The sequence below is a fragment of the Cherax quadricarinatus genome, chromosome 79 (genome assembly GCF_038502225.1).
Source record: "Cherax quadricarinatus isolate ZL_2023a chromosome 79, ASM3850222v1, whole genome shotgun sequence".
Taxonomy (NCBI): Eukaryota; Metazoa; Arthropoda; class Malacostraca; order Decapoda; family Parastacidae; genus Cherax; species Cherax quadricarinatus.
Genome location: NC_091370.1, coordinates 1075930 through 1094051, shown reverse-complemented (window position 1 = coordinate 1094051; position 18122 = coordinate 1075930). Strand labels below are relative to the sequence as shown.

At 40.7% G+C, this 18122-nt stretch overlaps 1 protein-coding gene across 4 annotated transcripts in view; it reads left to right on the top strand.

The window, feature by feature from the left end:
• Usp30 (ubiquitin specific protease 30) overlaps positions 1–18122 on the top strand; it is a 301098-nt gene that overhangs the window by 145237 nt on the left and 137739 nt on the right. For all 4 annotated transcript variants that reach the window (XM_070101827.1, XM_070101828.1, XM_070101825.1 and 1 more), the window contains exon 2: positions 6743–7026. In XM_070101827.1, the coding sequence (XP_069957928.1) occupies positions 6967–7026 (60 nt within the window). In that variant the 5' untranslated portion in view covers positions 6743–6966. The remainder of the gene's footprint in view (positions 1–6742; positions 7027–18122) is intronic.

Genomic DNA, 18122 nt, shown 5'->3' with positions numbered 1-18122 from the left:
TGCCAGGCATACCATCTAAAGGGGACAAAAAGATACAAAACATCCAGGCCATGGGAAAACCTGGGTAGCCACAGCCACTCAAGAGGGAGAGGTTTTTTAGTGCCAGGAAGGAAAAAAAACTGGCAGGAAATGGCAGAAATCGTACACCAAATCCAGTCATTCCTGGAGTGGAACCACAGTCGATGGCCTCCACTCCAAACCAACAGATACAGATACTAATGCCGGAAAAAAAATCCCCCCCCAGTACCAACAATACCACCAGTCCGATAACATTCTTCTTTGCAAATATACAGGGTCTAAAGCCAGCAACAAACAACAAAATACCTTTCATCCGTGGACTGCTTGCAGAGGCAAAGGCAATGTTCGCGGCTTTCACTGAGACCCACATAAAGGATCACTTGGACAACGAAATATGGATCCCAGGTTACAACCTATACAGATGTGACAGAGTGAACAGGCAAAAGGGGGGGGGGGTTGGCCTGTACATTGCAGAGTCACTTGTTTGCACAGAACTGCTTAATGCCTCAAATGACGTAGTGGAAGTTTTAGCAGTAAAGGTCGAGAACCAAAACCTAGTCATTGTGGTAGTCTACAAGCCTCCGGATGCAACATCCCAGCAATTCCAGGAACAGCTGTTAAAAATTGACCACTGTCTGGAAAATCTTCCAGCTCCTGCACCCAACATCTTGCTCCTGGGGGATTTCAACTTAAGGCACCTAAAATGGAGGAATATAGCAAATAATATTGTTGCAGTAATAACACCAGGAGGCAGCTCTGATGAAAACTCACACTCACACGAGCTTTTAAATCTCTGCACAAAATTCAATTTAAACCAGCAAATAATAGAGCCTACTAGACTGGAGAATACACTAGACCTCATCTTCACTAACAATGATGATCTGATAAGAAATGTCACCATATCAAAAACAATATACTCAGATCACAACATAATTGAGGTTCAGACATGTATGCGTGGAGCCCCAGACCGACAAAATGAGACTAGTCACGAGGGAGCATTCACCAAATTCAACTTCAATAACAAAAACATAAAGTGGGACCAAGTAAACCAAGTCCTAACCGATATAAATTGGGAAGATATACTAAGCAACACAGACCCAAACTTATGCCTAGAACAGATTAACTCGGTGGCACTCGATGTATGCACAAGGCTTATTCCTCTAAGAAAAAGGAGGAGTAGATGTAAAATAGAAAGAGACAGGCGCTCCCTTTACAGGCGACGGAAAAGAATAACAGAGCGGCTAAAAGAGGTCAATATATCTGAAATGCGCAGGGAGACACTGGTCAGAGAAATAGCAAGCATCGAACTTAAGCTAAAAGAATCCTTTAGGAGTCAGGAATCGCGGGAAGAACTAAAAGCCATAAATGAAATCGAAAGAAACCCAAAGTATTTCTTCTCCTATGCCAAATCAAAATCGAGAACAACGTCCAGTATTGGGCCCCTACTTAAACAAGATGGGTCCTACACAGATGACAGCAAGGAAATGAGTGAGCTACTCAAGTCCCAATATGACTCAGTTTTTAGCAAGCCGCTAACCAGACTGAGAGTCGAAGATCAAAATGAATTTTTTATGAGAGAGCCACAAAATTTGATTAACACAAGCCTATCCGATGTTATCCTGACGCCAAATGACTTCGAACAGACGATAAATGACATGCCCATGCACTCTGCCCCAGGGCCAGACTCATGGAACTCTGTGTTCATCAAGAACTGCAAGAAGCCCCTATCACGAGCCTTTTCCATCCTATGGAGAGGGAGCATGGACACGGGGGTCGTCCCTCAGTTACTAAAAACAACAGACATAGCCCCACTCCACAAAGGGGGCAGTAAAGCAACAGCAAAGAACTACAGACCAATAGCACTAACATCCCATATCATAAAAATCTTTGAAAGGGTCCTAAGAAGCAAGATCACCACCCATCTAGAAACCCATCAGTTACACAACCCAGGGCAACATGGGTTTAGAACAGGTCGCTCCTGTCTGTCTCAACTACTGGATCACTACGACAAGGTCCTAAATGCACTAGAAGACAAAAAGAATGCAGATGTAATATATACAGACTTCGCAAAAGCCTTCGACAAGCGTGACCATGGCGTAATAGCGCACAAAATGCGCGCTAAAGGAATAACAGGAAAAGTCGGTCGATGGATCTATAATTTCCTCACTAACAGAACACAGAGAGTAGTCGTCAACAGAGTAAAGTCCGAGGCAGCTACGGTGAAAAGCTCTGTTCCACAAGGCACAGTACTAGCTCCCATCTTGTTCCTCATCCTCATATCCGACATAGACAAGGATGTCAGCCACAGCACCGTGTCTTCCTTTGCAGATGACACCCGAATCTGCATGACAGTGTCTTCCATTGCAGACACTGCAAGGCTCCAGGCGGACATCAACCAAATCTTTCAGTGGGCTGCAGAAAACAATATGAAGTTCAACGATGAGAAATTTCAATTACTCAGATATGGTAAACATGAGGAAATTAAATCTTCATCAGAGTACAAAACAAATTCTGGCCACAAAATAGAGCGAAACACCAACGTCAAAGACCTGGGAGTGATTATGTCGGAGGATCTCACCTTCAAGGACCATAACATTGTATCAATCGCATCTGCTAGAAAAATGACAGGATGGATAATGAGAACCTTCAAAACTAGGGAGGCCAAGCCCATGATGACACTCTTCAGGTCACTTGTTCTATCTAGGCTGGAATATTGCTGCACTCTAACAGCACCTTTCAAGGCAGGTGAAATTGCCGACCTAGAAAATGTACAGAGAACTTTCACGGCGTGCATAACGGAGATAAAACACCTCAATTATTGGGAGTGCTTGAGGTTTCTAAACCTGTATTCCCTGGAACGCAGGAGGGAGAGATACATGATTATATACACCTGGAAAATCCTAGAGGGACTAGTACCGAACTTGCACACGAAAATCACTCACTACGAAAGCAAAAGACTTGGCAGACGATGCACCATCCCCCCAATGAAAAGCAGGGGTGTCACTAGCACGTTAAGAGACCATACAATAAGTGTCAGGGGCCCGAGACTGTTCAACTGCCTCCCAGCACACATAAGGGGGATTACCAACAGACGCCTGGCAGTCTTCAAGCTGGCACTGGACAAGCACCTAAAGTCAGTTCCTGATCAGCCGGGCTGTGGCTCGTACGTTGGTTTGCGTGCAGCCAGCAGCAACAGCCTGGTTGATCAGGCGCTGATCCACCAGGAGGCCTGGTCACAGACCGGGCCGCGGGGGCGTTGACCCCCGAAACTCTCTCCAGGTAAACTCTCTCCAGGTAATAAAGACAAATCTTGTGGAACATAGTGTACCAGTTTGCGTATTCCTAGACTATGGAAGACGTGGACATCCAAGGACACTTCAGCTTCTATCAAGTCACCGATATCTGTTGAAGGTGTGAAGAACACCATAGCTCATGCTACAAGAGCAAGGTAGGTTACGAATTTCTTGTAGTACCGGGGACTGCGCAGTTCTTGAGTCGCAAGGAGTTTGTAATCAACCTATAGTCGGCAGTAAGGTGCGGACTTTGGAGTCCAAACAAGTAAGTTTGTCAGCAATCAGTGAATGAAATATGCTGACATAACACCCCCTAGGGGTAAATTATTGTTTACATAATATGATCTATTCCAGCCCGTTGAGAGATGATCATGACAACAATTCAAGATCTCATCTGCAGGGGCGGCTGTGTAGACGATTTACTGTCTTTTATCAGCTAAATTTAAATTTAAAATTAAGCTTAATTGGTAATCCCATTTCTCAACAGCCATTTAGCAGACCGCTGCAAAACATCACGTTTCCTTGAGTCTGGCGTATACCTGGAGAGAGTTTCGGGGGTTAACGCCCCCACGGCCCGGTCTGTGACCAGGCTTCATGGTAGATTAGGGCCTGATCAACCAGGCTGTTACTGTTGGCCGCATACAACCCCACATATGAACCACAGCCCGGCTGGTCTGGTAGTGACTAGGGGGCTGTAGGGCAATTTTCCGCGCACTCTCAAAGAAAATCGAAAAATTATGGAAATTGAATTATATATATACCGAAAAATAGCTTAACTCTTTGGCAACACAATGGTACCAGAATGAATGTTCTACGACGTTTCTACAAGAAATTATAGTCATTTATATCAGGTATGGTGAATTCGATGTGGGTAGCACGTCTGCTCACAGCCCATATATTTTTTGGAATTTTTTCCTTGTTTTTTATCGCTTTTTCTTTCATTATTCTTTCTAATATAATAATTGCTTATTTGGCATCATATAAGAGTAGGCGGAGCTTATCCGTAGACTTCCAGCCAATCAGGAAGCACCTGGGAACACCTGCGGTATTCCCGTTCCAGAGATAGCCAGGTGAAATCACTTCATTATTACGCTTATATCAGCTTATATATCAACTCTACGGCTTATTTATCTATCAGAATTGATCTAATATGATATAATAAACACTATAAATAACATACAAACATGTTACATACTCTAGACTGAATAAAATAGGCCTTGATATGGCTAGAGATCATTGGGAATATTTCTATATAAATGAGTGACTCCTCTCATGTCGTATTCTTTGGTCTCTGAGTAAGAGAAAACGGTATTTTGAAGAGGCTAACTGCACTAGAACATCAGTTTACTAAGAAATACACCCAAACAAACGCGATTTTCGCGAAAAACAAAATTTTTTTGAGACGGTGGGCCGGCCGGCGTTCCAGGCCAATATCTCGGAAGTAACTTACTCACTTATGGTACATCGTTCTGCCTTTATTACTTAATTAAATGAAATAATATTCACAGAAATTGTAGAATAATGATTTCTCTAATTTAACCTTATTCATTTTTGGAAATATTCCAAATACTTTGGGAGTTATGTGGGAGTAAAGGGCAGATTTTTTGCAACATTCCAAGAACTAACAAACTTTATTTTTTTGTGAAATAAAGATAAGTTATTTAGAGGAAAGGAATCACCTGAAAATTCGTATTAGCACTGTTCTCTCGGCACCATAATGACTCCAATAACATGCTCATTGGAGAAGCCAGGTATAGATACTCAAAAATTAGGGACAAAGGAATTAATGTACAGTTGCTATGGATCCCTTCACACATTGGATTACTCCTTCATGATAAAGTTGATATGTTAGCCAAGAAGAGTATCCAGAAGGAGAATGTAGAATATAACTTTGGTATAACTGTGTCTCGCATTAGGAATAATATTAGGAGAGAAGTAAATAATGAAGATGATTGTTATAGGAATGCAGTTAGAAGCCTGAGTAGATCTATAACCCACTATGATAACATGAACGTAGATAAGTATGTTTATGGAGCAACTTGCAATGTGAACAGACTGACTGATGTTGTAGTGGCCAGGCTTAGGCTTGGTTACAAGTACTTCTGGCAGTTTGGGAGACACACAGATGATGATCAAACTAAATGTAAATTATATGATCAGGCATATGGTCACTCTCTTGAACACTATGTGCTTAATTGTCCACTTATTGAGGAATACAGAGACAGACAGTATAATAACCTATGTGACATGTCAAGATATCTTATTAATGAAAATAAGATACCAGATATACTAAGCAAATTTCCTAAATTTGCTTGTAACAGATAAGTGAACTATAGATATGTAGATATAAATCCATATGTATTCCTGTTAACCCTTTGGGGCCTAGTTCCTAGGCCTTTTGTGTATCCACATGCTCTCGCGCTACCGTCCACAGGATGGATATGGGGTGCACAATAAACTAGCAACTTCGGTGGCAAAATCTAATCTACAAAAGTTCCTAATGAATGTTCATATTAAATAAATAAATAAATAAATAAATAATAAATACTGATTGTACAGCAATGCAAGCAACCATACGACCTGTTTTTGTAATACTCATTTATGCTTAATTGTTATCTGTTTACAATAATGTTTTACCACTGAATACTTTATTGCATAGTTAATCTTAAGTTAATTTTAAGCCTGCCCGTAATGCTATGCATTCAAGTGGCTTTGGCATGCTGCATTTAACTGTATTCTTTCGTACCTCTCTGTATCATGTTCAAATTAATAAATAACTAAATAAATAAATAAATAAATAAATAAATAAATAAATAAAAGGCGGAAAATGATTTCTTGTAACATTCAACTGATTTCTTATTCATAATACTTAGGCCCAGTGGAAATAAGTTACATTGATAGGTTTTCACTACGGGTTTAGCGCTCCCCCATGACACTAATTGATAGGTTTTCACTGGTTATGATGGGTTAGTAAGTTTATTTAAGTACAGTTATACAAATTATCATGCACTGCAACATATGTAGTTAGTGACATTTTCACTTGCTATTGTGATAAATGTTAGAATAAATCATTATTATGTGTAATTTATTTCCGCTAACTAAGTTGGCCTCCATAAAGTAATTTTTTAGTAAATTTCACGAGGCTGAAACACTTCAGACTAAGGTGTAACCTTCCTCCTGAACGATCATTTAAGAAACTTTACGAATACTTTCGTTCGTGGAAGCCTGCTTTTATACTGAGGTTATAATCTGGCGAAAAATTTATACTTTTTCATGATTTATGTAAAACTAAGATTATATAGATAAATCTTCTTTCATGTAAGTAGATATACTTTTAATTATAAGTGTTATATTAGAAGTAGTAGTCATAAGTTTTGAGAAAAAGAATATTGTATATGTTATATAAGCTGTTTTTAATTTGACTTGTACAGGTAAGGGAAATAGGAGCCCGGAGCTCTTCCAGAGAAATTCATGGACCTTGAAGTGACGATGATCAGTTTGCGGCCACCACGGACACTCATGGCGAGTTGGTGGAGTCACTAGAAGCTTTGACTGTGCTAGAAAGTAGAGTAAGTGGTGGTGGTGATGATGGTGGAGGTGGTGATGAACCTCCGTACGTCAGCACTGCTGCTGGGAGCAATCATCATCACTGCCTATGTTATCTTCGGGGCACCAACATTCACTACCACAAGCAACAGGAGGAAGAGGAAGAAAGGTGAGCTATCTTGTTGTCTCGAAAAAGATTTCTTTCTCTCAAGGCTATATGACTGGTTTAGCGCTTGATTGTGACTTTGAAAATCTCTCAAGGGAGGGTCCTTGATGTTGGTGAAGGGCTCTTGTTAGAAGGAATTGGTGGAGGACCCCAATGGAAATAAGTTACTTTGACTTTTTTTTGGGTTATCATGCATAATTTATTTGAGCCTGAATGCTTTCCATCCCCCCTCCCCCCACAGGTGCTTTATAATCCTTACAGTTTTAGTGCTCCCCCATAATAATGCGTAATTTACTCTACATATGATAATTGTACCCATGTGTATCTGTGCCTAAATAAACTTGATCTGTTCTCCAATAACTTGATTTATGCCTGAATGCCTTTCATACCCACAGGTGCTGTGTGACCCCTGAGGTTTTAATGCTTCCCCCATGAATGTAATATTAATCTAAAATGCTATAAAAGTATCTAGAATGAGGATTCTTTAAGGTTGGGGGGGAGGGGGAGAGGGTTCTGTTGTTGGTTAAATCTCCTTTATCCAAGTTAGTTTTTATTCAGGTAAAGGTACTATTTGTTCGAATTTTTAACATGGAGGGTTATCTACACTGAATAACCCAAGAAAGTCAGTGCATCTTCGAGGACTGTTTGTCTTATTTCCATTGTGATCCTTTACTCTTGTCTCCCAGGATGTGGCTCTACACTAGTCAACTACCTACATACTGCTAGGTGAACAGGGACAACAGATGTAAGGAAACATGGCCACCGTTTCTGCCTTTGCTAGAGAGTGAACTGTGGACACTCATTGTGTGAGGCTAGAGTATTGCTAATCGAGCCATGGGTTCCATTCAATGTTGTACAGCCTCTCCCCACGTAGCGACGTACTCGTTTACCGAGGCCTTGGACTTACGACGGGCTCTCTAACCAGTATTCATACCTAAATAATGTATATTAGAGCTGATTTCCTCTGTTCTGTTTATTTCAATATGCTACAGTACACTATTGTATAAACATCTAAAAATACACCAGAAATGTTATAAATGGTGCAAAGGTGACATTGAAACATTATCTGAGATTGGTGACACAAACTCACTACTGTTATAGTAAGCTCCTCACTTAGCAACAAATTTGTTTAATGATGTGGTATCAGGAATGGAACTAAATTGTTACGTGAGGAGAGGCTGTATTCTATAATAATTTATTTAACTTATTTTGATGAGGGGTCACGAACGAGGGCTGGACCTAGACTCCCCGTCCTCAGATCAAAGCTGATTACTTTTGCTTAAAGACCAATCACTTAGCATAATTTTGATTAACAACCAAGAAACGGCCTGTGATCATTCCTCTACTTAATGACACCTTTGGCTCATACAGCAACCAAATATCCTGTGGAAGATCCCCCACTCCCTGATTAATGACTTCTCACTTCTATAATGACCAGATGGCAGGGCAATATACAATTTATTTTTTTAATGCTATCTCTTTACAGCAATATTTAAAGTGATTTATATTGACTCGTAAGAAAAGGTGAAACTAAAGAAGAGAGATTAAAGTTGTGGGAAATTTAGTGAGACTAATCTGAATGAAATACAGCACTACGGGTTAGTTTCTATTTGAATATCATACCCAGAGTGAAAAGATGATACAGTCGACCCTCAACTAATGGGGGCATTAAGTAACAGCAATTTCGTCTAACAGCGCTTTTTGCCGTAGAAAAAAATGCCTTAACCAACGGCGAAAAACTTTACCAACGATGTCAGTGTGCCATTGTTTACAAGCTGTTGCAGTCGGTTTCCACATGTGCCTCCCATACATTTTGGACTATTCCACTGTTTCTAGTGCTTGTTACTGCTAAATAAGCCACCATGGGCCCGACGAAAGCTTCTAGAGCCAGCCCTTTGGTAAAGGATGTGAGAAACACGATAGAATTCAAGAAAAAGTTTGTAGATAAATACGAAAGTGGTGGTGGTAGAGGGTGGTAGTGATGGTGGTAGAGGGTGGTAGTGATGGTGGTAGAGGGTGGTAGTGATGGTGGTAGAGGGTGGTAGTGATGGTGGTAGAGAGTGGTAGTGATGGTGGTAGAGGGTGGTTGTGGTTGTGATGGTGGTAAAGGGTGGTAGAGGGTGGTAATGATGGTGGTAGGAGGTGGTAGTGATGGTGGTAGAGGGTGGTTGTGATGGTGGTAGAGGGTGGTAGTGATGGTGGAGGGGGTGGTTGTGATGGTGGTAGAGAGTGGTAGTGATGGTGGTAAAGGGTGGTAGTGATGGTGGTAGAGGGTGGTAGTGATGGTGGTAGAGGGTGGTAGTGATGGTGGTAGAGGGTGGTTGTGATGGTGGTAGAGGGTGGTAGTGATGGTGCTAGAGGGTGGTCCAGTGATTCTCAAGCTGGTCCTAGTGGTATTAAAAAACCAAGAAGGGAGGTAACCCCATCAAAGGACTTGGTACCTGAAGTCTTTATGGAAGGGGATTCTCCTTCCAAGCAACAGACAATCCTGAATTTCCCCTGCTGCTGGCACATCACTCATCAACAACTCCACAATAAAGGTAAGTGGCATTTAATTATTGTTTATTTTGCATGTCCCATTCCTTTCCATATAAGGAAATGTATATTTCATGTAAAAATATTTTTTTCAGACTTTGGAGTGTCAGGAACGGATTAATTCTATTTCCATTATTTCTTATGGGGAAAATTAACTCGACCAACGGCAATTTCGACCAATGGCGAGCCCTCTGGAATGGATTAATGCCCTTGGTTGAGGGCCCACTGTATATACTCGGCTTAATTTTAAACAAAATCTCTCTAAATTTTATTCTAAACTGGTTTAGATTGATATTCACAAGAAAAACTTGGAGACGTGGGTGTAGGAATTGCAGTGAGCATATTATGAATCTGCTTCATTCAAATTCAAATTTTTATTTCTTTGCAAAGTTTACAATGTGTGACTGACATGTTATAAGGAGTCTTATTTCCTTGCATATTTTACAATGTGTAATTACATTATTGATTTGCAAGTGCAAAGAAACCCACTATCATGCCTAGGCATTTCGAGCAGACTAAACCTAATGCATTGTAGACTATACCCAATACTAGACATATATATCATAGTTGGTTCGAATTGAACATTGATATTTTATTTATCAACAAAGGTAGTTACAGTATTATATTTTAGCACATTATACATAATGAGATTGAGACAATTTTAGTTTTGAAATAATTTATAAAATTTGGCAAGTTTTGGGTTGATGGTGGCAATAATATATAGTATTTGTGTTAGTTTTGGGAGGTGAAGTGAGTTCTAAGTAGTGCCTTGAACTGGTGTGCAGGTAGGGGCCCATTTGTATTTTCAGGCAATGAATTCCAGATCTTAGGACCCTTTATATGCATTGCATTTTTGCATAGGGAGAGATGGACACGAGGGATATCAAAGAGTGTTTTGTCTTGTGTTATGCAAGTGCATTCTATTGTAGTTCTCAAGGAGTTTGAGGGGAGGGTTTATATTGGAGAATAATGTTGTGTATGTAGTAGGCACAATAATATAAGTGGATATTTTGTACGTTAAGCAGGTTCAAGCTCTTAAATAGCGGTGGGGTGTGCTGCCTGGGGCAGGAATTTATCATTCTCACAGCAGCTTTCTGTTGTATAATTGCAGGTTTAAGGTGATTTGCTGTGGTTGAACCCCATGCACAAATACCATAGGTAAGGGTAGATGAGAGTGGTAAAGAGCAAGAAGTGCCATTTGGGGTAAATAGTACCGTATCTAAGAGAGGATGCCTACTGTTTCGGAGATTTTATGGAAAATAAGCTGTATGTGGGTCTGAAATTTAAGACAGATGTTAATCTGGAACCCTAGAAATTTTCCGTCTGTGTGTCTTGAAATGGAGAAACCATTTATCGATATGTTTAGCCGAATATTTGCAGCTCTGTTACCAAACAGTATGAAATATGTTTTGTCAATATTGAGAGGAAGTTTGTTGGTCACCATCCAGGTGAATATTTTTAGCAGTTCATCATTCACAGTGTTTCTAAGTATGGTTTGGTTTGGATGAGAAAAGATGTAGGTAGTGTCATCTGCATAAAGAATAGGTTTAAGTAGTTTGGAGGCATTAGGGAGGTCAGTGATGTAAATGAGATAGAGTAGTGGTCCAAGGATACTGCCCTGAGGGACTCCAACTAGAACTGGTTGTGTGGTGGAGGCAACACCATTTGTGTATATGTACTGATGTCTATTGCTTAGATATGATTTAAGGTAATCGAGTGAGGGTCCTGTGACGCTGTAATGTTCAAGTTTTAGGAACAAGAGATCGTGGGCAACTGCATCGAATACTTTCCATAGGTCTATGAAGAGGCCCATTGGAATTTCCTTCTTTTTCCAGTGCCGTATATAGTAGCTTGAGCATGTGTATAATTGCATCATTTGCGCTTTTGCTTGGCCTAAATCCAAACTGGCAGGGGTTAACCGTTAAATGGTCCAAACGTATATATATGTTCACTCGCGCAGCGCCCCGATTATTTTGAAAAAAAAAAAATCCTTTTTTTTTATAGAAAAAAAGAGCACATTTTTTTAGTGTTTTAGAATAAAAAAAATAGGGTCAGTACTTACAGAGACATGAGGCAGAGAAGTTGGCACTAGATGCTCATGTGACAGCAACGTGGAGTCCTGCTGCTTGCAGAAGTGTTGCCGATATACCTTTTTTTCTATTTTTCATATTTTATATATATTTTTATGTTCTGATAATTACAATTTATAGTAGTTCTTGTCATTTCATAACCAATCTTTGTTCTGACACTAGTATTAGGTACTGAAATTGTACTCAAATTGTGACAAACACATTGACAGGTGGACATTTACACCTGCCTTGGTCATTTACTATTGTCTTGGAATATAAACTAAGTACAGTGGACCCTGCCTTATGATGGCATCGTGTTACGTTAAATCCGCCATACGATACATTTTAATGCAAAAATTTTGCCTCGCCTCGCAAAAAACTTGCCTTGCATGATTCGTCCGGGACGCGTCCCACGTGTGGCCTCAGCACCAGTGTTTACAAGCCAGCTAGTGCAGCCACATCTATGCATACATTCGGTGCATTTCACATTATCCCAGTGTTTTTAGTGCTTGTAACTGCAAAATAAGCTACCATGGACCCCAAGAAAGCTTGTAGTGCCATCCCTGTGATAAAAAGGGCGAGAATTAGTATGGAATTGAAAAAAGAGATTAAGGAAATGTGTGCAAAGTAGGTTGAAGTGCAAACTTTTATGGATGAAAATCACCCTGACACAGCTATTGCAAGCCGTGCTGGTGACTATTACAATGACAATGTTGTGAACCACTTTAGACAAATACGTATAGGAACGAGAGGTACAGAGCTCTATGGACAGACATGCTGTGCGACAGAGGTCCAGTGACTCTCAAGCTGGTCCTAGTGGCATTATAAGAAGAAGGGAAGTAACCCCAGAAAAGGACTTGATACCTTAAGTCCTAATGGAAGGGGATTCCCCTTCCAAACAATAACAACTTCCACACACTCCCCTCCTCCCATCCCATCAATCATCACCAGATCTTCAATAAAGGTAAGTGTCATGTATTCTATTCTTAGTAGAGTATTAGCTGTACATGTCTTTTTCAGTTTGTGTGTATTAAAATTAATATTTCATGTGGTAAAAAAAAATTTTTTTTCATACTTTGGGGTGTCAGGAACGGATTAATTTGATTTCCATTATTTCTTATGGGGAAAATTAATTTGCCTTACGATAATTTCGGCATACGATGAGCTCTCAGGAACGGATTAATATCGTAAGGTGGGGGTCCACTGTATTTATAGGTCCCAGCAATGTTTTGGATATGTGGAAGTATATAATAATAATGAGGAGAAGGAGGAGGAGAAGGAGGAGAAGGAGGAGAAGGAGGAGAAGGAGGAGGAGGAGGAGAAGGAGGAGGAGGAGGAGAAGGAGGAGGAGGAGGAGAAGGAGGAGGAGGAGGAGAAGGAGGAGGAGGAGAAGGAGGAGGAGGAGAAGGAGGAGGAGGAGGAGAAGGAGGAGAAGGAGGAGGAGGAGGAGAAGGAGGAGGAGGAGGAGGAGAAGGAGGAGGAGGAGGAGAAGGAGGAGGAGGAGAAGGAGGAGGAGGAGGAGAAGGAGGAGGAGGAGAAGGAGGAGGAGAAGGAGGAGGAGAAGGAGGAGGAGGAGGAGGAGGAGGAGAGGGAGGAGGAGAAGGAGGAGGAGAAGGAGGAGGAGGAGGAGAAGGAGGAGGAGAAGGAAGAGGAGAAGAAGGAGGAGGAGGAGAAGAAGAAGGAGGAGGAGGAGAAGAAGGAGGAGGAGGAGGAGAAGAGAGGAGGAGGAGGAGAAGGAGGAGGAGGAGAAGGAGGAGGAGGAGACTGAGGAGGAGGAGGAGACGAAGGAGGAGGAGGAGACGGAGGAGAAGGAGGAGGAGGATGAGAAGGAGGAGGATGAGAAGGAGGAGGATGAGAAGGAGGAGGATGAGGAGGAGGAGGAGGAGGAGGAGGAGAAGGAAGAGGAGAATGTGGAGGAGGAGGAGAAGGAGGAGGATGATGATGATGATGATGATGTAATAATAATACGTAATAATAATACCTAATAATAAGTTCCCTTGAAGCATGAAAAACAAAGTCCACTCCTGACAGTGACATGATGAGGGGAGATAACAACTGATAAGAGCTGACGTTTGATGAGCATACACGAGGGTGGGGGAGGGTGCAACTGATAAGAAAAGATTAGATGACCATCCCCCTTGCTTTGTTTTTGCTGGTACACAAACATTTCTGTCTGTGTATTTGTCTGTCTGTCAAGCTCCCTGTCTGTCCGTCTAGCTCTCTGTCTCAGAGAGAGCCACAAGACTGCGTCATCACGTTTACTCACATCTTCAAGCAGAGTATAGCACTTTGTCTGGATTTTTGGGTTATCCTAGGTAATTTATACTACGTATACTTGTATTTATGTGTACCTGTGAGACAGATATTGACAGACAGATTGAAAGAGATAGACAGAGACAGACAAAGCCAAAGACAGATAGAGACAGACAGAGACAGGTAGACAGAGATCGTCAGACCCTAAACTTAGGGTTAACATGACTTTCCTCTTAAAAGAGCAGTGTTAATATGACATTACATCAGTGAATCCTTAGTGAATCCTTGGTGTTTGCCGCACTGTTTGCTCTAGCTGGTGCTCAATTTAACTGGCACTCCCACAAGGTACTAAGTGGTCCCAGATTTTTTTAATACTGCGCACACCGAGTGTTAAGACCAATTCTATGCTAAACAGGCTTCTCAGGCCAATCGTGCCAAATTTGGAGGCAGGAAAATTAAAAAGTATATATACGTTTGGGGCGCTACGCTTAAGAACGTATATATATATGTTTGGACGTTTAGGGGTTAAGTATATTGTGGGATACAAGGTAGGAGTAAACTTGCTTGTGTATTGTTTTCAAAGATTTTCGATACAAGAGGTAGGTTTGATATAGGTCTATAGTGGTTATTTAAATCAGTAGGATCACCACTTTTGTGGTGATCCTAGGGGTGGGAAGGTTGAAGATTCAATGGACTTGTTAAATAGTGTTGCAATAATTGGTGACAACAAATGGGAGGCTTTTTTTTATACATAATTGGTGGTAATCTATTTAGGTCTACTGCCTTGTTCTTTAGTGTTTTGATGATGAGTGAGATTTCAGTAGGGTTTGAGTTAGGAAAAGAGTATTTGGGTAGTTGCCAGTGAGGTAGTTTTTTGGTTGTGTGTTTGAATTTGGGATTTTGCTTGCTATTGTTCCTACAATAGAGAAAGAAAGATTTAACAAAAAAAAGGCACAATACCGTGACTGGAACAATACACAAATAACCCGCACGTAGAAGAGAGGAGCTTACGACGACATTTCGGTCCGACTTGGACCATTTACAAAATCACACTTTGTAAATGGTCCAAGTCGGACCAAAACGTCATCGTAAGCTCCTCTCTTCTATGTGCGGGTTATTTGTGTAAAGAAAGATTTAGTGTGTCCTGCACCAAGTTAAGAGAAAATGAATACCATCTTAAACAGTGTGACTAAATTTTTATTTTTTAAAAATATCTCTTTGAATCAATTTCGTCTTTGACTTTTTAGTAATTGAATTCAAATGAAGGAGTTGCTAGCCTCTTGTTCCTGGCATTTTAATTTCCTTTATGATATGTACCATTTGTTCATCAGCAACCTTTCTTATGTACAAATGATTGTAGTTAACTGATAAGAAATCCTACTTAATAGTCTATGTCTAATTCTTAAGTCGTCTTTAAGCATTAGGATTAGTTTCCCAAAATACATTGCATACTAGTGGCTTTCTTCTGTGCCTACCAATATTTGTTACACGTAAACTACACCTACCATCCGACTTACGACCTGCTCGACGTACGACCACTCGACTTACGACCTTGTTTTTTATGCCAAATTTCTAGGAAATAAACAACTGTTTGTGTTGTACACAGTGTTTATCCTAAACCTTGTGGCATAAAATATGATACTAACAGCATAAAAAGTTAAGTAAAAAATGAAATACCAAAATAAAAACAATAAAATAAAATTATTACAAAAGTGTGATGTTGATATTCAGTAGTAAGATTCAACTTGCATCCATTTTGACTTACGACCGGTTGGTCGGAACCAAGCTTGGTCGTAAGTCGGATGGTACATGTACATTCTTTTGGTATTACAAAGAAATGCATAGCTTATGGAGGAAGAATTCTAGCCTACTGTTTCCCATGGGATGTTGCAGTCAAAGGATAATGTGATTGAGATGTCATTAGGCTTCTGGAAAGACAGCCATTGAATGAATGATGGTGAATGTGTTTTCTGCTTTGGGTCACCCTTTCATGGCAGGAGATGACTGTTGAGGTAAAAAAAAAACAATATCGAAGTATTGATCTGAACTGGATTATTTTGGCATTTACAACAGATGCGGGTGTGGGAACTTCCATGGGGAAGCAGAGAAGAATCCTTTCTCTGTAAGCCATGCGTGTCATAAGAGGTGACTAAAATGATGGGAGCAAGGGGCTAGTACTCTCTTCTGTATAAATTGATAAATGTAAAAAAAAGACCAATTTTGCATTTCTTCTTTTTCGGGGCACCCCTGCCTCAATGGGAGACAACCATTGTAAAAAACAAAATGGGTGTGGGAAATTCAGTGAATCTAATGTGAACAAAATCTAATGGTTTGTTTTTAATTTGATTGTCATGTGCCATGTCAAAAGAAAATGTATTATCCAATTATTTTGTGCCCCCTTGTCCTTGTCTCACTTAAAACTGATTTGTCCACCCTGTTGAATCCTCAGAGTACTGTATCTTGTATACTCATGCTTGACTGTTATTAAACAAGCTATATTTCTATAAAGAGGAGTACAGTACAGTAGGACCTCGCTTTATGGCATTTTGCCTTACGCCTTTCCGCTAATACAGATATTTCAAATTATGACTAAAACACTATACAGCTCCCCCCACCTGACTTTCTAATACAGTCACTGCAGGCAACCTGGCTTTTTTACATTCTCTGTGAGCAAGACTCTCCATAATGTATGAAAACTTTCCAAAATTTCAAATGTTTTAAAGTTATTTCATATACAGTGGACCCCGGGTTTGCGATGACATCGGTATCCGATAAATCCGGTATTCGATACATTTTAACGCAAAAATTTTGCCTCGGTTCCCGTTAAAAAACCCGCCATACGTGATTTGTCCGAGACGTGTCCACGTGTGGCCTGAACTGCCCCGTGCGTGCCAGTGTTTACAAGCCAGCCAGTGTGCTCACATCTAAGGATACATTCGGTACATTCCATATTATCACATAGTTTTTGGTGCTTGTTTCTGCAAAATAAGTCACCATGGGCCCCAAGAAAGCTTCTAGTGCCAACCCTGTGGTAAAAAGGGTGAGAATTAGGATGGAAATTAAGAAAGATTTTGAAGGATTTGGGGCTAACCCTAAGAAGCCTATGCCAGTTGTGGAATCCATTGTGCCTACTTTAAAAACTAAGGAAATGTGTGCACAGTGGGTTGAACTGCAAACCTTTATGGATGAAAATCACCCTAACACAGCTATAGCAAGCCGTGCTGGTGACTATTACAATGACAGTCTTGTGGCCCATTTTAGACAAATCATAAAGGAACGGGAGGTACAGAGCTCTATGGACAGATTTGTTGTGCGACAGAGGTCCAGTGACTCTCAAGCTGGTCCTAGTGGCATTAAAAGAAGAAGGGAAGTAACCCTGGAAAAGGACTTGCTACCTCAAGTCCTAATGGAAGGGGATTCCCCTTCTGAACAATAACTTCGACATTCTCCTCCCATCCCATCAATCATCACCAGATCTTCATTAAAGGTAAGTGTCATGTACAGTGGACCCCCGGTATTCGATAAATCCGGTATTCGATGCATTATATCGCAAAAATTTTACCTCGATATCCGATCGATAACCCGGTATTCGATACGATTCGTTCAAGACGTGTCCACATGTGGCCTGAACTGCTCCGTGTGTGCCAGTGTTTACAAGCCAGCCAGTGTATGCGCATCTAAGGATACATTTGGTACATTCCACATTATCACTGATTTTGGTGCTTGTTTCTGCAAAATAAGTCACCATGGGCCCCAAGAAAGCTTCTAGTGCCAACCCTTCGAGAAAAAAGGTGCTAATGACTATTGAAATGAAGAAAGAGCTAATTGCAAAGTACGAAAGTGGAGTGCGTGTCGGAGCTGGTCAGGTATAATAAACCCCAATCAACCATCTCTACTATAGTGACCAGGAAAACGGCAATCAAGGAAGCTGTTCTTGCAAAAGGTGCAACTGTGATTACGAAACAGCGACCGCAAGTGTTAGAAAATGTTGAGAGACTGTTATTGGTGTGGATAAATGAAAAACAGATAGCAGGAGATAGCATCTCTCAAGCCATCATTTGTGAAAAGGCTAGGTAGTTGCATGACGATTTGGTAAAGAAATTGCCTGCAACTAGTGCTGATGTGAGTGAATTTAAGGCCAGAAAAGGTTGGTTTGAAAGATTTAAGAATCGTAGTGGCATACATAGTGTGATTAGGCATGGTGAGGCTGCCAGTTCAGACCAAAAAGCAGCTGAAAAATAT